Genomic DNA, 21,850 nt, shown 5'->3' with positions numbered 1-21,850 from the left:
TAATTCAACTTATCGCAACTTCTAAACCTACAACTTGCTTACTAGACCCCATACCAACTAAATTATTAAAAGAGTTACTACCTGTTGCAATTGAGCCCATTTATAACAGTATCAACTCGTCAATGAATCTAGGCCATGTCCCAGGACCCTTTAAGATGGCCGTCATTAAGCCTCTAATCAAGAAACCAAACTTTGCGCTCAGTTGTGCTCTTTCTTACAAAATAACGACATGCACGAAAAATTTCAGTCAGGTTTTAGATCACATCATAGCACTGAAACTGCGCTGGTTAAAATTACAAACGACCTGCTTATAGCATCAGATGACCTTAGTGCTGCGTTCGATACCGTAGACCATAACATACTTCTAGATCGCTTACACAATTATACCTGTATTGAGGGACAGGCTCCACAATGGTTTAGATCTTACTTGTCAGACAGACATCAATTTGTCCATTTAAATGGGGAATCATCCAATCTAACGCAAGTAAATTATGGATTACCTCAGGGATCGGTTCTGGGACCCGTGCTGTCTCCATATACATGCTTCCCCTCGGAAACATTATTAAAAAACATGGAATTAGCTTCCATTGCTATGCAGATGATACTCAGCTATATATCTCATCAAGACCAGATGATTCCTCCTAGCTATCCAAATTGGCAGAGTGCATTGAAGATATAAAACATTGGATGACCTGTAATTTCCTTCTTTTAAATTCTAATAAAACAGAAATATTACTTATCGGACCAAAGACACGCAAACCAAATATTTCTGATTATAAACTGCAAGTTGAAGGATGTACTGTTACTCCAACAAATACAGTAAAAGATCTAGGCGTTATATTAGACAGCAACCTGTCATTTCGAAATCACATCTCAAATGTCACAAAAACAGCCTTTTTCCACCTAAGAAATGTTGCCAAGTTACGAAATATTCTGTGTGTTGCTGACGCGGAGAAGCTTATTCATGCATTTATGACCTCAAGACTTGACTACTGTAATGCGCTTCTTAGTGGTTGTCCTGCATCATCAATAAACAAACTACAGTTAGTTCAGAACGCAGCTGCCAGAGTTCTAACCAGATCCAGAAAATACGATCACATAACCCCAATTTTATCAACACTTCACTGGCTACCCATTAAGTATCGTATTGACTTTTAAGTTATTTTAATAACTTATAAAGCCTTACAGGGTTTAGCCCCTACCTACATAACAGAGCTTCTATCACACTACGACCCATCATGCTCTCTAAGATCTCAAAACTCAGGACTTTTGATAATACCTAGAATAACTAAATCTACCAAAGAGGGCGAGCTTTCTCATACGTAGCACCTAAACTCTGGAATAGCCTTCCTGATATTATTCGAGGATCAGACACACTCGCCCAAGCATTCACTTAATGCAAAATATGCTAAATAAACCACCAGGAGATGCTGACATTAGATATTATTTACAAGAATAATTGGATTTATTATATAAAACACCATGTAGTGTGTTTTACCCTTTCTTGGGTTTTTCGTTTTTCCCCTGTAAAGCTGCTTTGGAACAATGCAAATTGTGAAAGGCGCTATATAAATAAAATTGAATTGAATTGAATTGATATACATTCCTCTGACGGGCTTAAATGCGCGTTAGTGGATTTTAATATGCATTACTTGATACTAATACCAAAATAGCACACAATAGAAAAAAGATCATGGTCGATATATGTCGGTCTACTACAGCTGTGAAGTTGTAGAGAATTGAAAAAGAATGTGAGGCAGGGGCTGTTCTAAGGTGTGGATATCCGGGGCTTAGCCCAGAGACCTCCACATATAAGTTTGAATGCAGTGGAGTAGCAAGTCAGGTCCGGACCCATATGCAACATCTTTTAACGGGCCACCTCCGCGAATTACTGGACATCGGTTGTTTACTCAGGTTTGTTATTTATATGTTGATGAGAGCGGAAACTCCCAAGCGCCAAAAAGAGGGAAAAAGAGAAGCAGCCAGCGTTTTGCACGTGTTTTAACACGCGACATGTGAAGGGCCCTAACATATCTATGATTAAACAGTTGTCAAACATTAAACATTTAGCAACTTTCTTAGTTAGAGCGGACCTTAACCTCGGCTTCTGTCCATAGCAAATCCCGCCATCCTTCATTTGTTTGGCCACCTCAATTAGATTGATATTGACAAGCTCATTCAGAGTCCCTATAAATAAATTTTTTAAATAAATGTCTGTATGATCTAATATGTGATGTGTATGTTGGACGGCAAAAGGTGGATTCGATCTTGAATTCATATGTAGCATCAGAACTACTTGTCACGCGTCTTACTCACTACACCACAAATGCTGCTGGGAAGCTGGGTTGTTTTTACACTCTTTTTTATTTTTTATTTACAGAGATGGACCCACTCACAATTGCGCATGGGTAGAGGCGCAAAAGATGCAAAATGTAAACAGCCCCTAAGTGATACACGGCATGGTAGCAAAACATTCAGGGCTTTACTGAAAACCTTCGGGGCTTCATCCCCCTTAGCCCACCCCTAGAGACGGCCCTGATGAGACTAGGAATGCAGGAGGAAAATTATTGAGTGGAAAGCGGAACCGAAAGATATAAAAAATATTTGAAGGGGATTGAAAGAAAAACAGGGCAGTAAAAGAACAGAAAGACAAGAGGGAGAGACAAGGAGTGTGAGGTACCTGAGAGATGCAGAAAACTAAAACACAGACATACTGTATGTGTTGAAACAACGAACCAATCCCCTTCCAAGATCCGCTCTCCTCTCTGAAAGTCATGGAAAATCGGTCATGTAATGAGAGGCCGCTGGGGAGGTGTGTGTGTTTTTTATGTGTGTTCCTTTGAACAGGGTGGTCCTTGACAAGGTCAAATGCTTACATGTGTGTGTGAGCAGAATATCTTAAGAACAATGTTAGGACAACAGACCTACCGCTACCTCTTTATTTATAGATTGACAGATCAGTCTGTCTATATATAAATAAAGAAAGGATGGTCATCTGTGCATGGGCAGCTGTGTTTGATCTATGGCATGTGTTGCCTTAAGCTGAAGGGACAGTGTAGCCTTGGATATATCATTTGAAAGTGGACCGAGACTCATCTTCTCAGCAGTCTCTGTCTGCTTGCCCGTTTGTGGATGGATCTTAACTTTCAGTACACATCCGCATACAATAGAGTACCGGCAGTTTATTTCCGATAACAACTAAAAGAAATCAAGAAGAACCTTTGCTAAACTTGCATCAACAATATTTGGAATTTAGACCGCGATACGAAGCTCAACCGTTACATGTCCCATACATTTTCTTTAAATGCGACAAATTTACATGACCCATTTAACAAATTGGACAACCAAATTCAACAAATCCTTTATTTAATAAAATGATTATACAATAAAGTAATGATATAAATGAATATGAATGAAATTAAATATAAATGGTTATATTATTAGCCACTAGCCAGACCGATAAACAATCAAAGATCGGAAGTTATATTCCCATGAAACGGTCTATATTGTTTATTATAAATGATTTGTTTGTTTATGTCATTATTTTTATGTCATTATTTTTTTTGTTCATGTAACCTCGTAAAACATTATCCCTCCCCAAATAACATCTCTTCATGGCATACAGTATGTCTCATCTAGAGGGTGAGACTGTATTGACTGTCCAATAGCCAGCCTTCCAATGATCCAAACAATTCCCGGAGGATGAGTCCCGCCCTACTTTTTGTTCTTAGTCTCCATCACAATAGGGAAGAAAACCTTTTCAGCTTTCATGCATACAAACAAAAACTCTTATCAGCATTGGCTGAATGCAGTAGCGCTTCACTGTTTGATTTTATGAACCCTCGTGGCCGTTATCTTCAGATTTATTGCTGTAATAACCTGATTTATTTTATTGTTTAGGAGATAAACTCTGATGAAAGGCATGAAGTCCTGCAACTGCACACAGTTCAGTCCACAGACTCCAAAGAGCGGTTAGGCTTATATATTATTAATCAAAGAAACCAGTAACAGCTCAAATGTTCTGTGTCGTTCTTGCCAGGTCATGTGTGCTGTTGTTTCACCGTGTTGTGCTGAAATATACATACAGCTATCATATCTGACACATTTAGAGTCACTTTATTTAAGCATGCTTAATGCAGAACTATTGTCAGTTCAGTAAATACACAAGAAGTTAATCTCGGCAAAGACGCCCGTAGAGGGAAGTGGACGTTCCTCTTCAGTTCCCTTACTAATGTTGGTGTTTAATATTCATTTAGTTCAATGTGGTCATGTTCCTACTTAAACACGCCATACTAAAAGCCCTGTTAGCTTTCCATGCTCGCGCAACATACGTTTAGTTGTGCCATTCACTTCATTTCAAAATCTCCAGAAATCAGTAATGGAGTTTTAGTTTCTATTCGTGTGAGCAAACATCGGTCGGCTTTGTTCTATTCTTATAAACCCATGGCCTCCTTTAGCATGTTAAGGTTGTTAGGCAACTGGAACCATAATCCAACATTTATAAATTCTGCTTTCATTAAGATTTCTCTTTAGTAGCTGTCAGTGAAAGTGTGTTTTTTTGCAATTCACAGTGGATTTCACAATATTGGGCTTGTGATATTGCATGTCTCAACTTCAGTTGCGCAAACTATACTGTATATATATATATATATAAACATCCACCTGACACGTAAATGTATCATCTTTCTTGAGCATCAGTGAGTGTTTTTATTGTTTATGTGGAAGTTGCGTCTCTCAGTTGTCATCAGTGTGAAAAGATGTACCTCAACATCATACAGTCACTTCTGGACAGGCCTCAAATATGCAGACAATGCCGGAAAAGACCCGGAGGATATTTCTGAATACCAATGGGCAGTTTAATGGTTTGCATCAAACAAGAGACTCATGTAACACTATCGCAATGCGTAAAAACAGTAGTACGTGCAGCATATGTAAACTTTTTGGGTTATTGTTGTAAATGCAGTTATTATAGTTATTACATCTGTGATGTGAAATATTCAGTGTATTACTAAATCAAAAAGCTACAATTTCGATTACGCTTAATAACGCTATTTCTGCAAGATGCATACTTTAAAATATGTGTAGTAGACAACAGAGAGGAAACTGTGTGGGATACTGTATCCCACAAAGCAGTGCGCTCATCCTGACCTTTCATAGCCGGTGTGACAAATGAACTGTAAGAAATATATTGAACATTTTGTTGACTCATAATTCATACAGACTGTACTCGAATGCAGGAGTAAAAATGCACATTAAATATTTTTATATTTGTATGCATAGAAAGCACTACAGTAGACAGTTACGGTATCTCTTCAGTTAAAAACAAAAACATAAACTGTCCTATTGAGTGTACATCTGAGAACCTCCTGTATCTTGTTTTTCTTGCCCTAATCACACATAAGAAAATAATCGAGGTTGTCATAATTCAGGCATGAACATTGAAATGTTACACTTGTTTTTTTTTTCATTGGCAGTATACATGAGCACTTCAGTGTTTCGTAACAAACAGGGCTGGTATCATTGAGAAAGCATTTTGTGTTTTTTTAAGTAATTGTGTATGACAATTTGGTCATGTTTTCATGTCGGTTCAGTTTACTTTCATTTTTATCTCAATCAATTTATTGACATTGTTGTTTTATATTCAGTATATCTAAAGCATCAATACATGCACTCAATGACATCACTGTATTAACTTAGCACTAAATTGCATAACTCCAGGATACAAATGAAATCGCCGCTATCCAGTACCTTAGAGATGACCTATTTTTGTAGGCTGACCGCCGTTTTAAGACACAATAAGGCTTCACAGAAATCACAAGCGGTTTTGTTTACCACAGACCTTATTTCGGCCGATTGACCTAAAACCCATTCAAAAACCCATAGACTTGGGAGCGATGGAAACAGAAGTCCTAAAATGCTAACTCGCTTCCGGGGTTTGCATACAAAAATATGTCTTCTCTGAGCCTCCCCATTGTATATGTGCACCTATATGGCACTGCTGGTTCATAAGGGTGTCCGCAGATTTAAAAAAAGTATCATAACACGGCTCGTTGGAATGCTTGATTCTGATTGGCCATTCATGACATTTGCAGGTTCGTTATTCCCAGATAACAACCCTTCAAAAGTAATAACACAAGGTAACCCGGATGCAGCAAATCATTTTGTCTGTTCCTTCAAATCTTGATCTCTAGTCAATGTGTGGATGGGTTGACTCTGGAGATGCTCTGTAGTATTTGCGTTATGTAATGACGTGTTGCTGTGTGTTCGCAGGCTCTTTAACCTGACGTTGAAGAAGCTGGTGATGCTGAAAGAGCTGGATAAAGACTTGACCTCTGTGGTCATCGCCGTCAAACTCCAGGTCCTAACACCTTCCTTTTTCCTTACCCTCCTTTATTTTCCTCCTTTATTCCTTTTTTTTAAAGACAGTGTGAGATCAAAATTGATGATGTACTTTTTTAAACATCTTCTAAACGATGTGTTTTTAATTATAAAATATATTTTTTAAATATGTTTGGCCTTCATTTCTTATACTATTTTCTTTCAAGTGTTAAGATATTTGTCAAGTTATTAATGATCGTCTTGTTTTTGAAAAGAATGCCCTAAAAACAACATCAGGTTGGGCTTGCCTGACCAGCAACTTCCTGTTTTTCGCCTTTTTCTGTTCTTTCACCTCTCCACTCTCCTCCTTACACCCATCTCTCTTGCTGTCTCTGGTTTAGTTCAGGGTGTCAGATGTGAGAGTTGCACATTTATTCACCATCATCTGTTCTTGTCCGTCTATCATTTTCTCTCATCCTTTTCTCTCTCTCGCTTTCAGGGCTCAAAGCGAATCCTTCGTTCCAACGAGATCGTGTTGCCATCGACCGGTCAGACAGAAACAGACCTGCAGCTCACGTTCTCGTTACAGGTGTGTGTGTATTTGTATGGAACCATACATGGATCATCATTTACCTGTATTTGTATACAAAGAAATAAGCATTGTCATGATGTCATTGTTCTGTGGTTTTTAATTGTTAAGTCACATCCTGGTTCCGGAATAGTGACTGGCAGCAGAATCTAAACTGAGTGCCCAAAAACAAAGATGGCCGACCTTAAAATGAATATTTTGGGAGATGTTGTTAGCTAATGGATGTGTGGGGGGGGGGGGGCTGAGTCGTACGTCAGATAGTTGATAACTTTCTTAGTATCATCCAGATATTATAGATTGCATCGATTAAGCTCTAAAAATCTGACTGATGTGAAACTTTCGATTCTCAGTATCCTCACTTCCTTAAACGAGACGCCAACAAACTTCAGATTATGCTGCAGAGAAGGAAGAGATACAAGAACAGAACAATCCTTGGGTACAAGACTCTCGCCCTCGGTCTCATCAACATGGCTGAGGTAAACACCCAGAAATATTTGATCTAAAATGCCCTAGATCAGTCATTGCTTCATTAATCGATTGATTGATTGTTTTGTCAGGTGATGCAGCACCCAACCGAGGGTGCTCAAGTTCTGGGTTTGCACAGTCAGCTGAAGGATGTGTCTGTCCCTGTTGCTGAGATCAGAGTTTATTCTCTCTCCAGTCAACCCATCGACCACGAGGGGCCAAAAGCCAAGATGAATGGTGAGAGAGTCTTGTTATTAAAGACGGTTGTTTTTCCAGGATAGTCCTATTTAGAGAGAGGCTTGGCAATGGCTTGGTGAAAGAGCTCAACAATAAACAAAACAAACAAACAGAAAGCTACAAATGGGTAGTTAATAAATCAATGTGTGAATTTCGAAAATGTAGAAATAGCACTGTTGCTTAAATGTGAATATGAACTTCTTTTCTTTGCAGTATTTGAGGTCTGATAAAATACAGAGCTTCTTTTCTTTTGACCTGTTCCTCAAGTTTTCATTTTCTGCAAATAAATGAAAATAGAAACAATATGTTTGTTCGATACTTGGGAGAAATATTGTTATTAGTTCACAGAATGAAACATAATCATTTTACCTAAACACATACAGTGCTTGACATTAAGCATTGTCAAGTACATTTGTCATTCACTTGTCCGATTACAAATATTAAAGATCCACATATACTACAGTTGTATAGTATAGTGATATTTACTATCGTAAACTGCAGTCAAATTCCTAGATACTATAGTGTTTTGGAACCTTACTATAGTATACTACAGTGTTCACTATAGTTTATCAATTTACTACAATGCTACTACAATTTCCTTTAGCAAATACCGCAGTATTTTTAAGTTAACAGGACTTTTATTTTGACAGGTTGTTGGGAAGACGCTTGAGTTTAGTGTGTGCTTGACGATAGCTTCACTCAAACAGTAAAATGCTCGTAAAATAAACTCTCAGAGCAACTCTGGAGATGAAGTTCATGTCTTCACATCGTCATACAGTGCAGAGGCAGACAAACTCTCGACAAACACTCGTGTAGTATGTTAATCTGTGCACCTCAGACACGTAGAACATGGCAAATCCGGATGGCACATTCTGCAGAATTCAGCGTCCGCATCTAATGTTAGTTATATGGACTCAACATGATGCACCATTGATTATTGTCACACAAACAAGCATAACCACGACAAACGCAATTCACACAAACACGCAGCTCTGTCGAATGCACCTATTCTTATTCTTAGCACAGGCATCGTAGGACTGTTATCATTTTTTCAAGATACTGGTCAAATTCTCTAATGTAGAGCCCTGCCTACAGTTTAACTAGTACATTTTTAAATATATTACTATCAGTTTGTCTTATATATTTTTGCTATGCCACTAAAAATGTATTTTGTTTTACAACACATTCAGTGCAATATAATAATAATGCTCTAAAGGGGAATAGTGTAACTCTCAGGCAACCAACACTTGCACACAGCAATGGAGTAATGCAAACAAAATGAACGTCATGCTTATTCTTTTTCGTCTTTCCTCCGGACCAGATCGATCTCCTGACATCGATAACTACTCGGAGGAAGAAGAGGAGAGCTACTCGTCCGAGCAGGAGGGCAGTGATGACCCCGTTCATCATGTAAGTGAAGCGTGTAACACCTGGTAAACTTTGCCAGTCACGTTCAGCTTTAAAAGAAAAGAACTGCCCATTACATAAAGCGAGCACATACATGCATGACTTCACGCATATTTGGTATGCCTGATATTAATGTGCAGTGAAACAGAACGGGCGAAGAAAATCTGAAGTTCAGTTATAATAACAGAGAATTCAGCTTGAAGCGTTACGTTTGTGGTTCGATTAAAAGATTATTAGATCAGATCATCAAAGGCCGATATTAAGATGGGAGCATGCATGCGTGCGATCTGCAAGGTGTCTGGTCATCCAATAAAATGTGTGTTTGTTAAATCTGTTTTGCTTCAGTATCTAGATGACGAAGAGGACGAGGTTAGGAAGAAGAAACCCAGACGCAAACTCACTTCCAACGCATCCATCACTAGAGTAAGACAGACACTCTCCCTCTCCAGTTGCTCCAGTAGCTTTAATAATGATAATAAATGACTGAACCAAGCTCCGTTTAAATCTTTTTCACTTATGCACACATTTTTACTTTTAAAATGATCATATTCTTCACTTTGTGTGGTGGAATGGAATGGAGAAGGCGTTTTAAGTACGTACGTCTGTCGGGGTTCCTGTCCTTAACTGAAGCTAAAGTAAAAACAAACACAAAAAGACTATTTTCTAAATATGATTAGTAATAAAAGGCGATCATGCTTTACAAACTGATATTAGAAACAATTTCTCATTTGGATCAGGTCGTTCTGTGCTTTGACTCAACGTTTAATGGATTTCATTAATATTAGTTTCCTTGTCTGTTGCAAATACGCAACTAATCTAAAATCATCTCGGAGTTCAAATTAACTTAACAATGTAAAAAAAGTTAAACTAACAAACACGCGTTGAGATACTTAAAGTAAAATACATTCAGTTCAGTTTGATTTACTGTATCTTTTCTCGCTTCACAAATTTGCAGCTTCACATACATTTAGGCAGTAGTTACGTCAACAAAGAGATGCAGTTATGAAAAATGAAGGGGTCTGTTAAGATGAAAATAAAATAGTATGAAGAAAACATTTATGCATCAAAATGCATAATGCTAAAAATCATTAAAAAAATTATTTCCATAATATGACTCTTAAAAATCAACATGAAATTATGTTTGCCACGGTCGGCATTATAAAGTAAAAACAGTTTATCTGGTTAAAATTTATGCTTGTGGATTTTATTGGATTGTGAACATTTTCTCTCTTTTTATGATGGATAGCTAGAGGGAAAGACCTTTTACATTTTGAAGACCAATTACAAAGCCATTTTCTTCCTGTGGAGGCCTTGATATATTGTGCACGGTCACATCATGACCACATATTAGGAAAATAAATGTAGATTTTATGCAGTATTGAAATTTGGAGCCTTATTTAATCTTTTTGTATTCTTTTTTCTTTTTGACCTCCAGCAACCTAACATCAAGCAGAAATTTGTGGCCCTGCTGAAAAGGTTTAAGGTGTCAGATGAGGTAATGTCTCATTCCTTTGGCCTTTTTCTCAGACATATTCTCTATACTTGTGTAGCGTTATTTATTGTTCTGACAGTCTGTGACGTCATTCCCCCTTTAACATTCTCACGTTTTCATAAAAACAATCGTATGGTATACAGAATGTTGCAGTTCTCCGGTCAGACGGTAAATAATGACACTTTATGTATGTGTAGGTGGGCTTTGGGCTAGAGCACGTGTCCCGTGAGCAGATCCAAGAAGTGGAAGAGGATCTGGATGAACTTTACGACAGTCTGGAAATGTACAACCCCAGCGACAGTGGCCCTGAAATGGAAGAGACGGACAGCATCCTCAGCACTCCAAAACCCAAACTCAGGTGACATGCCGCACACGTACACAGGCTGATTACATGATGACTACGGCGCCCTCTGGTGATAAGACTGGGTTGTCTGCCCTTGTCCCATAACCTCCAGCTTTTTAACAAACACTTTACAATGAGACGTCATTGTATTGGATGCAGTCCTCTGCTGATCGAGGCACGAGGCCAATACTGCAGATACTCATTATGTTGTTGTCACTGTTATTTTGGGGGGGATGACTCTTATTAGAACAGTATTAGGGATTTCATACAAATTTTGTTTTACAAAACCTGTTGTTCTGAAACTCAGAAGGTGAGGCAGAATGTTATGCTGCTTTCGTCCATAGGACGAAACAGAATGGGAAGAAATGATGTTGATCTTCAAAAATGTTCAATACGATAGTCCATACTTCTTCTAAAGAAAACCATTAAAACCATTAAAAAAAATTTAAGCCGGATCTAAAGAACTCTTTACTTTATTGAAAACAAATGCTTTTTTGTCTTATGGTGTTTTTTGGTTTAAAATTTTAGCAAGGCTGACAATAACATTTTTATTTTATTAAAGTGCATCCCTATAGCGGTCACAAAATATTAGGACAAAAGCTAAAAATATCATTGCATTACATGACAAAATATCAAACTAAGGAAAATGTAAAAATGGAAATACTGTCATCATTTACTCACCATTTCATTTTAGGGTAAACTATATCTTTAAAAGGAGACTTTTATGTTGTTAGATTTAAAATGATAAAACGGTACACAGTCAAATAAACAATGACAAAAGCGATTTGGTACACATAGTGAACACTGTCCACAGTTCACGGTCCACCATGATGAACACATTTGTAAATGCAGGATCTCATGGGAACTCAAGTTGCCTTTTTATAAAAAAAGTTGAACATTGTGTTTCATTCAGAATGTTACATCTCAAAACTTTCATTATTTTTCATTCCATTTGCTTTTAGAGTCTGTTTTGATTTTAAAGAGCAACGACAAACGTGACCAGTTAGTGAGCGTGATATAATAATGACAAATGAAAAAAATATTTTTTGGATGAACTAACCCATCATTAACATAAGACTGGGAAACCGTCAACGTGGCTTAAATCTTTTAAGACGTGTTCTTAATATGTATTATTTTAACATTGTCTTATTTCTTTCTCTTTTCTCCTCTTTTTGTGTCTCACAGACCTTTCTTCGAGGGAATGTCTCAGTCAAGCTCTCAGACAGAAATTGGCAGCTTGAACAGTAAAGGGAGCCTGAGCAGAGACCCGTTCAGCCCTGTGAGTGTGTGTACAAGAGGCTTAAGCATGTTGTGTGTCATTTCTGTGACTAAACTGGTCCCGACATGAGATTTCCTGAGATTTCCCACTCGACCACCATTGATCACTGGCTAAGCCAGAAGTTAATTTGTTAAAAGTCTTATCAAAACAAACACTAAACTCAAAGTATTTCACATGTCAGCGCCCAAAAAACTGAGCTGATTTCTTCAGAAACTCATTTGCAGGTTTTTCAAACGATCAATTTCTTTTTAAGGAAATGTAGTCCCAGTGTGTTGCAGTGGTGGAGTCCACAGAGTGTTGAAGGATTAAGTTCTCGACAATCTGGAGCCTTTGAGTGAAAAAGGCTTTAGAACCACTACATTAGTCTACATTATTCTTACCATCTTCTAAGTTTAAAGTACACGTCTAATGGCTGTTGCTATATTTGTGCAAACATTTAAATGCACCTGCATTCCCTTTAACCTTTTAAGGGCTTTTTAGGTCAGTAACTATTTGGACTCTAACATTATGATAAGATTAGGCAACCGGTGATGCCAACTAATGCGTCTGATGTTTGTTTACATTTCCTGTCCTTTTTCAACCTTCAATATCAATAATAAGTCCCCAAAGATAAATAGAAAGTTAAATGCCATTGGCGCGTCATCCATTATTGGCCATATCTGAGGTCTAGTGAGCTAAAGCTAAACTCTCCTCGAGCAGACTGAAAAATGTGCGGGTATCCAGCCATTTTGTTACTCTCGATGTCGACCACTGTGCCCGCATGATAATTGTACATGTTAGGCGGGGTTCGAAGTGTTCACTTAATAAATACGGTTCTTGTATATGACCAACAGGGGGAGCAGCCACAATCGGATAAACTCAAACACTCCCGCAGCCGCAACCTGGAGGAGCCGCTGTCTGAGACCGACACTCTGGTGAGACGCTGACCTACATTTTCTCCCCACACTCTCCCATTCCAAGCCAGTGAATGCTGGAATTGTGTTATGATTGGTTGGTCACGTGGCTCATTTGAATTGAACGCTCACGTGTGTGCGCAGGAACTCAATGATCAAGAGTTGTTTACTGAAGGCGGCCCATCCATAACTGTGTCCGTGGCTGAAAAACCCCGTACACCATTAAAAACCAGCAAGAATGAGACTCAGCCCATGCCGTCACCAAGGTCAGAACACAACCAGCACACGCATACACTTGCATTTCTGAACAAGACTTTAGATGTGTTCGTGTGTGTGTAGGCTGGACGGAGTACACACACCCCGGAAGCGCAGCACTCCTCAGAAGGACCGTCAGCTCACGAAACCGCTGAGCGAACGAACCAACAGCTCAGACAGTGAGAGATCACCTGAGCTCAGCCACAGCACACAGGTAACATCCTTTCCTTGCACAGTTTGTTTGCCACAGATGTCTAAAGATGTCGTTGACCTTCACATTGTTCCAAGCATGTATAAATGTACACTGCTGAACACAAAGAAAGATATTTGGAAGAATGTTAGCGACTGACGTTTCTGGGACATCGTTGACTACCATAGTTGGAAAAATTATTTGATCTTTTTTGTTCTGTTGAACACAAAATGAGATATTTTGAAGAATTTAGGAAAGCAAACAGTTCTAGGGCACCTTTGACTACCATTTCTACTATTGTATTCAATGTCCCAGAAATGTCGGTAGCTAACGTTTTTCCCAAATATCGTACTTTGTGTTGAGCAGAACAAGTAAACCAAATAGGTTTGGAACAACTTGGGAGAGTTATTCATGACAATATTTTTCTTTAGGTGGAGTATCACTTTTATCATATATGTGAAATAAAAACCTGAAACAGGAAATGCTTCAGGGCCAGTTTGGTCTTTAGAAATGACCCCATTATAACAAATTGATGAAAAAACCTTACAGTGATAAGACACGTCTTGATTGTTTTAAACCCTGTCCACTCAAGTGTTTATTGTTGTCCGCTTGTGATTGGCTCACCCTTGATACGGTCATCTGTGATTTTCTGTTTCTCTCTCTCTCTCTTTTTCTCTTAGTGGTTTAAATAAGGAATGTTAATGCGCTCTTTCATCTTGTTCTGCAGAGTCACTTTGAATTATTAATGTCTGGCTGACTCATCCTGAAGTAACCTTCTTTATCTTGTTTGTGTGTGTGTGTGTGTGTGTAGGTCCTCAGGAAGGCTGTGTATGATCAATTGAATCAGATTCTGTTATCTGATACAGCTCTTCCTGAAAGTCTAATTTTGGTCAATGGCACTGACTGGCAAGGACAGGTAAATGAGAGTGTGTGTGTGTGTGTGTGTGTTTAATCCTATTTTTTAGTGAAATTTAAATGTAATTTGAATTCATATTAAAACGCAGTATGGATTGTCTTCTGATGCGAGTGTGTGTGTGTGTGTTTAGTATGTTGCAGAACAGTTGCAGGTCCAGAAGCATCCTGTGTTGTGTACGTGTTCTGGTGTGGAGATTCAGGCAGTTCTGTCTGCTCTGCTTACACGGATACAGAAGTTGTAAGTCACACAAGTTTTAAACTTTAAAGCGCAAAGAATTCCTGAATATGATGAGATGTTGTCTCTCTTTGTGTAGTTGCAACTGTAACTCCTCTATGCCACGGCCTGTGAAGGTGGCGGTAGTCGGGGGTCAGAGTTATCTTGGCTCTGTCCTGCAGTTCTTTGTCACTCAGTTGGCCAACAAGACATCTGATTGGCTCAATCACATCCGCTTCCTGGTTGTGCCTCTGGGTGTGTATGCACAACAACAGATGATACAAAATACTGTCTGCATTCTTACACCGCACTACATTTTTATATATAAAAATATATATTTTGGGAAAAAAAACAACAATTGGCCACCAATTCAGATCAGGTCTGTGAGAAAGTGTCTTTCATTTCTTTTTATTTCCGTTCAGGTTCTCATCCTGTTGCTAAGCATCTGGGTGCCCTTGACAACCGCTACAGTGCAGCATTTCTGGATGGAGCGTGGAGAGACCTGTTCAACCGATCTGAACCTCCACAGACGGGTACGCATACACATAATATTTAATTTAGACTGTTGTGATCACTACATTGTGTTCACGTGACCTCGCACGCTGCTTGTTTACTTTTGTGTATTGCATACAGTTTTTATTTCAGTGCATTTTTATTTTCATTCGGTATTGCATTTTTTTATAAAGGTATCTTTTTTGGTCACATTTTTGGTTTCATTGTCGATTTACAAACACTCTTTCTCAATGTGATATAATCATTGTTCCGGCAGATTCGGTGGATGTAGCTACTCGCATCGCTCAGTACATCAGTGGTGCAGTTCTCACTCACCAGCTGCCCATTGCTGAAGCCATGCTCACCTGCAAGCACAGAACGTAAGTCACAATGCATCTTCTGTCCACTTGAAGAATGAGATGATTCGTTCCTTACTGTCCCGCTGTCCAGCTACTGCGTGTGTTTGAATATTTCGAAATTCTCTCTCTTCTTCTGCAGAAGGGATGAAGATTCCTACCAGAAGTTTATCCCTTTTATTGGGGTGAGTGGGAAAATCGTCAATGTTTATGATTATGCATCCCATTATCTGTTGAATTGAGGAACTTTACCGTTAAAAAAATATATATTCTAGTAATCATGAAAAGAAAAATAATTGATGTTTTACAGGTGGTGAAAGTGGGATTGATTGAGCCGGGCCAGTCAGCCGCAGGTGAGTGTTCTCTAGTGTGAGCTTATGTCATTTTTCCTTGATTTTACATTTACTATTATCAGAAGATATTAAGGACATTTGCATTTATGATGTAATCATTTTAAAGGCATATTAAATTTAATTCCTAAAGGAACAGAGTCCACTTCCAGATATTAATTAAGAAAACATTATAATTTGAGTTTGACACAGATTCAGTTAACAGCTACGCACGTGACATTTTGTTTGTGACATCATTTATAAAAACTCATTTTATTGCGTTTATGTTGTCAAGGTGACACAGAGGATGGTGTTGCTGTGAGCTTGTCTGTCCCCTCCACCTCTCCACCCTCCCACGGTTCACCTGCCAGTCTAAAAGAGGCAGCCACGCCCCCTTCCTCTCCATCGATGGGCGGAGGTTTGGCTGTACAGGGGTAAATGTCCAGTCAACAGTTTTATCTGTACTGCAGAGGAAAGAGTTCTGCTAGTTTGGTTTATCAAATTTGTCTTTTTTTAGAAGTCCTAGCACGTCTCACGGGGTGGACGCCATTGGCCTGCAGGTGGATTACTGGCTGGCATCTCTGGCCGATAAGCGTCGAGAAGGAGAGAGGAGAGACACAGGTTGTAAAAACACTCTGAAAAGCGCCTTCTGGTCCCTGCAGGTCACCAGATTGCCAGGAGGGGGAGCCAGTGAGCCTCAAGCCCCCTTCAACACAATGGCCATGACTGTGGTCACCAAAGAGAAAAACAAGAAAGGTAAGCAGACAATAACTAAACATATTAAATAAGCAAATAATAATAATTAAAAATATCATATTACTAAATTTATTTATTGCTACTTGGACCAAATGTTGTGTTATGTGTTGATTTGAGTCAGTGTCGCTCTATATAATCTGTATTACATTGCCACTTAACAGGAATTTTTTTATTTGGTGTCATAACAGTCTTTGCTTTTCTCTTGCTTCTTTTTTTTATTTTGCAGTTCCGACTATTTTTTTGGGGAAGAAACCTAAAGAGAAAGAGATGGACTCAAAGAGTCAAGTCATTGAAGGCATCAGCAGGCTCATCTGTTCAGCCAAACAGCAGCCGACCATTCTGAAAGGTACCAGACTCGATCAGGATACATCAGATCCTTGAACAGATTCACTTTATCAAATTACTTTATATATTTTAGATGCGACACTTTATAATAAGGTTCTATTTCTTAACAATTAGTTAATGCATTAGCTAACATAAACTAGCAATGACCAATACTTCTTCAGCGTTTATCAATCTTATCTCGTGTTTTTTTCAGCATTTACTAATACATTTTTAAAATCAAACAATGTGTGTCTGTTAACGTTAGTTAATGCACCATTTAACTAACATTGATATGCATTGACATTAACTAATATTAACAAGGATTCATAAATGCTGAAAAACTAGATTTGCTCTTTGTTAGCTAATGCATTTATTAATGTTAATAAATACAACCTTTTATGGTTGTAAAGTGTTACTATTATACAATTCAAAAAGATTTATAAATCATATTATTTTTAAGATGATGTAGTTAAATTATTCTGTACTGTATAGGTTAAATGTCATATATGTTTTTGAAATAACTTGCTATCCTAGCTAGTTGTTTTTACTTTTCCTGTATTTAATATTCATGGCGAATGTCGGTAAGAAGGAAAATAAAGAATCTGTGCACATTATACAGGAACCAATCTTAGACCACTGAAATCAAGTAAATGGGAAATGTGATTCATTTCAATTTGAATTGGAATAATTGAGCTGCCATATAAAAAAACAAGACAAAAGAAAGAATTTGACTAATATTCCATTAACGTTTTTCCCTTTTCTCAGTTACCATTGATGGCGGCGAGTGGAATGACGTGAAGTTCTTCCAGTTAGCAGCTCAGTGGCCGACTCACGTCAAGTATCTGCCGGTTGGATTGTTTGGCTACGGCAAACCGCCGTCCTAGCTTTCTAACCCGCCTCTTCAACCCTCAACCTACACCCCATCACCGCCACTCAGAATGCCGGCCAAATACAGTTGTGTGACATGACTGTTATGGCGTGTAGGTGTCGTCGAAGATCGATTCGCTGGGTTCATAGACTTTTATCAGCGCTAGTCACTTTTATTTATCGAAAGGTCCCAACGCCACATATGGGGACCAAGCACAAAATTTTAAAACAACCATCGACCTGATCACTAACAGCACGATATGGCATCAATAACATGAAAACCTGCATATGACCACATTGGATTTAGCATTATTGCATCATTGTTAAAGCATAACTTGTAACAGCAGTTTGACCCTTTGGGAACCATGGTAACCATAGTTTGTGCTAAAATATCACAGTAACTACAGTCATTTTTCTTTTGCTCAAGAAGCTTTTTATAACATCAGAGGCCACTACGCTATAGGGAAAGCTATTATATTTGACGTGCGATGTAACCACTTTGATTGTATGATAGTACAGATTTATTTCACTAACATCAACTGGGATTTTGTCCAAAACTATGGTATATTTTCGCAAGGGACGATTTCATGATGTGTTTTTGTCTCACTTGAGGAAAAAAGCACAGATGAGCATTGCAAAACTTCTCAACCGACGTTTGGAGACATGCCGCCCGTCAGCCAACCGATGAGTTTCTGGCGCAAATTCCATCATTGACCTCTAACCTGCATGTCTTAAACTACACCACCCATAAAACCACTAGCAAAGTTTTTGAACTTTTTTTTACGTTAGTTCAATGGTGCACTTTTTGTATCCGTGCATGTAAAGCTGTGCTAAACGTGCTGCTGTAGCTTGCGTCTTACATTTCCCTCGGTATATGGAAGGTTCACATCAGCGTTTATACGATTCACAGTGACACAGTGCTTAATCGATATAACAAGAACATAAAATAGTTCCATTAGTTTTGTATTACTTCGTACACAAACTATGCTTTAATGTGTCGGTAGAGCTCTTGATCGTTTGGTTCTATTTTGAGTGCTTTTAAAAGTGACCTTTTAAGCTTCGATATATGTAGCTCATCCTATGGTTTTATTTCTTTCCATGAACCATATCTCCAAAGATCACTCCTATCAGAATGTAAACATTGTGGAAGAGTGTCACAGAGTTGCACACATTGAGCTTGTTTTTCCGCGAACGATGTCGTATAGTTAAGCAAAAGGGCTGAAGCAGAGGATCCACAAGGTTGGCAATGAACATTTCAGAAATTGCGATGTTAAAGGCTTGGTCGGCAGAATCGAGGGAAGACGTCGATGTTGCGCTCTCGGATGATTCTTTACAGTTACGGAAAACGGATGTACGTAATGAAACCTGGGTTAGACTTTAGTTGTCAAACGCTATGCACTTGAACTCACCTTTACGCATCTTCGTCCAAAGCACAAGGTTTTTGTCAGCAAGCTCCTCATTCTCTGTTGCAACAAGCGTGGGATGAGCTCACCACTTGAGATCAGTACCTATAAGGTTCATAAACTGGAAGGCAAAACTGATCTCGGATCAGCTGGTTTAGAGCTACAAAGTCCCTTTATTTGCTAGCAGTCGCGTTATTGTCGAAGGCAGCTTTCACTGAAGTAACGTTGTTCTATTTTGTCTAGAACGTTTGTTAGATTTTCTTGTAGGTGTTAGGTAATGCATCTAGCAGAGGTGTTACTGTTTGAAATGTGGTTTTAAAATAATAACAAAACAAACAATCATAAGATGTTATCTATGACATGATGTTGTGCCACAGTTTTAGAGTGACGCAGGTTGTGAGTGTTTGGTCGTGGAGTGTTTTTAGCAGTCACTGGTGTGATTAGTCTGTGGTGTTTCTTCACAACATTCAGCATCTTTTTTACCCAGCTTACAGTACTACTAACCATCGAAACTTGAACGGATTCATGTAGAATTATTGTTACATCATAATTTATTTGTAGGATTCCTTTTATCCTTATGAATTCACGGTTGAATGGCAAGGGTCAATCTCACTTAACGGGGCGAGAGAAATCTGAAGCAAGAAATAAAACAATATTTGGCTTAAGAAAAGTAAAGCCTGTTTAGGAACATGAAAATGTAAAAATGAAATGCACAAAATCGTCATAATAATTGGATATTTTTCAAGGGTGTGCGGTTTTAATGTAAAAATCAGTCTTACAGTATTATTTACTGTAATACCTTAAACATAAATTTGGCTAGCAATGTAGCCCAGCATGTTTTTGTGAGATTCATCCAAAATCCGCCCTCTTTTATTTACTTGTCCATGCCCCCGTACTGGGATGTAAGTATCCTTGTCTTTGTGGGGAAAAAAGTATTAAAAACAACAAAGTATTCAAATCTAAATGGGTCAATTAGATATTTTATTGTTTTTACCTGCTCCTTAAAGTGATGCATAGAAATAGTTCTTTGTTTATTTGTTTAGTTTTGAAGCGCAAATGCTTTCAATTTTTATACATTTTTTAACACAGCCGTCCTGCATCTGCCTATATTTTATCATAAATAAATAACGAAATAAACCACCAAAATGATAACATTTCCTTTGGTAGGCTGACCTGGGAAAAAAATTATGTGCGTCCAGTTTCTACATAGTTCTCTTGGTTTAGTGGCTTTTTGTTAATAACATATTGTTTGGAACACTGTCCTGTTGACATGTTTGAAATAATTGAACATTTTAAAGTTTTTGTAATGCTGTTACACTTGCCGTTCGTGTTTTAATCTTGCAAGATTATCAGACCCCAAATTTGTAACAATGTGAATAAGCAGCAATTACTTAATGGATTTAGGTTACAAATTTTAATGGATGCAAAGGATTGGAAAAAGAAGCATCACTGCCAAAGAGTGTAAGCTTTTATGTTTTGTGTTTGTCAGTTTTTATGGAGCAGTTTGGGATTTGTCAAGCACAGAATTTTTCCAAATTATTAATTTTAGTATAAAATAAAAGCGTTTTGACCCGCTACATTCCATTCTGTTTTTGAACTGTGAAATGTCTATCCCGTCAACATGGAGTCTAGTGATTGCCTGGCTGTATCTGTCCTAGTACCTCTGTATGTACCTGTGTTGATTTGTAATGTGTACAGAAACCCTGAAGTGGATGTTAGCATTCTGATTGGTCAACAAATGATCTGAGCAGCCAATCCAAATGAAATCCGTCCACTTCAAATACTTTGTCAATGTATCACAATCTGTTCGCGGGGAAATAGGCCTGAATTCCACAAGCTTTGGATTAAAACAGCAGATTCGGCCAAAGTTAGCCCATGTAACGATAACAACCCAACAATATTTAGACACGGAAGACCAAGAAGCCAAGCTTGTGGAGAAGTATTTTTGCACATGCATTTATCTTTTAGCAATCTTCAGCTCTTTGCCTCTAGACGATAATGCTTGTACATATCCAAAGTGCTTGTAATATGAACTTGTGTTACTTTATTGTGTTATTTTTTATTTGACGTGTTTTGTAGTACTGCTTTTTCATAATTGAGTTATCAATCAATAGATAAGTGGAAGTGTCACTCGTATTCTTTTTTTATTTAATAAACACACCTGATTTGTATTTTTTTGAGTCATTTGTGGATCCTTTTTGTACATTTTGAACAAGTATATACAAATTGGTGAATTGAAGGTATAAATCAATACGGCCCAAACTATTTTTGTTCTTTGATACATTGATAGATTGCATATTTCACCAATGTCGGGTAACATTTAGCATCAAAGCCATCCCAACTGGAAAATCCAGCAAATACTAAGGCTGGTAGCTGGTTCGAGCTGGTTGTGGCCAAGCTGGTGGGCACCTGGCCGAGCTGGTGGGCTATACCTTTACATGTAGACATTATATCATGGCTGGAAATGACTAAAAAGGTCAAATCTAGCTTAAATGTTCATTGCATGCAGCATGTCCCGTCTCAAGAATGTTTTCCAATCACTTGTTGTCTTAAGTTATTTAATTCCCAAATTATCTTGTAGCCTATTATGTTCAGGGTTGTTGCAAAACTAGATGGTTGTGTAACATGGCCTATATACATTCAAATAAAATGTATATATTTTGAAATAGGATTTAGCACTGTTCCCGCGACACAGTTAAAACAATAAAATGTATAGATCATGGGTC

The 21,850-nt window shown here is 38.1% G+C and overlaps 1 protein-coding gene across 1 annotated transcript in view; it reads left to right on the top strand.

The window, feature by feature from the left end:
* The window catches only part of pacs1 (phosphofurin acidic cluster sorting protein 1), a 41,291-nt gene extending 19,996 nt beyond the window's left edge, over positions 1-21,295 (top strand). Inside the window, exons 2-24 of the mRNA XM_079460446.1 lie at positions 6,271-6,358; positions 6,818-6,907; positions 7,258-7,383; positions 7,465-7,609; positions 8,931-9,019; positions 9,362-9,439; positions 10,452-10,511; positions 10,706-10,866; positions 12,037-12,130; positions 12,964-13,044; positions 13,168-13,289; positions 13,363-13,492; positions 14,280-14,384; positions 14,515-14,621; positions 14,698-14,852; positions 15,020-15,130; positions 15,367-15,469; positions 15,588-15,630; positions 15,756-15,798; positions 16,070-16,208; positions 16,292-16,530; positions 16,757-16,876; positions 17,620-21,295. Coding sequence (XP_079316572.1) covers positions 6,271-6,358; positions 6,818-6,907; positions 7,258-7,383; positions 7,465-7,609; positions 8,931-9,019; positions 9,362-9,439; positions 10,452-10,511; positions 10,706-10,866; positions 12,037-12,130; positions 12,964-13,044; positions 13,168-13,289; positions 13,363-13,492; positions 14,280-14,384; positions 14,515-14,621; positions 14,698-14,852; positions 15,020-15,130; positions 15,367-15,469; positions 15,588-15,630; positions 15,756-15,798; positions 16,070-16,208; positions 16,292-16,530; positions 16,757-16,876; positions 17,620-17,738 — 2,548 coding nt within the window. The 3' untranslated portion in view covers positions 17,739-21,295. The remainder of the gene's footprint in view (positions 1-6,270; positions 6,359-6,817; positions 6,908-7,257; positions 7,384-7,464; positions 7,610-8,930; positions 9,020-9,361; positions 9,440-10,451; positions 10,512-10,705; positions 10,867-12,036; positions 12,131-12,963; positions 13,045-13,167; positions 13,290-13,362; positions 13,493-14,279; positions 14,385-14,514; positions 14,622-14,697; positions 14,853-15,019; positions 15,131-15,366; positions 15,470-15,587; positions 15,631-15,755; positions 15,799-16,069; positions 16,209-16,291; positions 16,531-16,756; positions 16,877-17,619) is intronic.
* Positions 21,296-21,850: the final 555 nt, after the last annotated feature.

This window comes from Barbatula barbatula (assembly GCF_947034865.1).
Source record: "Barbatula barbatula genome assembly, chromosome: 1".
NCBI lineage: Eukaryota > Metazoa > Chordata > Actinopteri > Cypriniformes > Nemacheilidae > Barbatula > Barbatula barbatula.
This window is presented reverse-complemented; position numbering and strand designations above follow the sequence as displayed.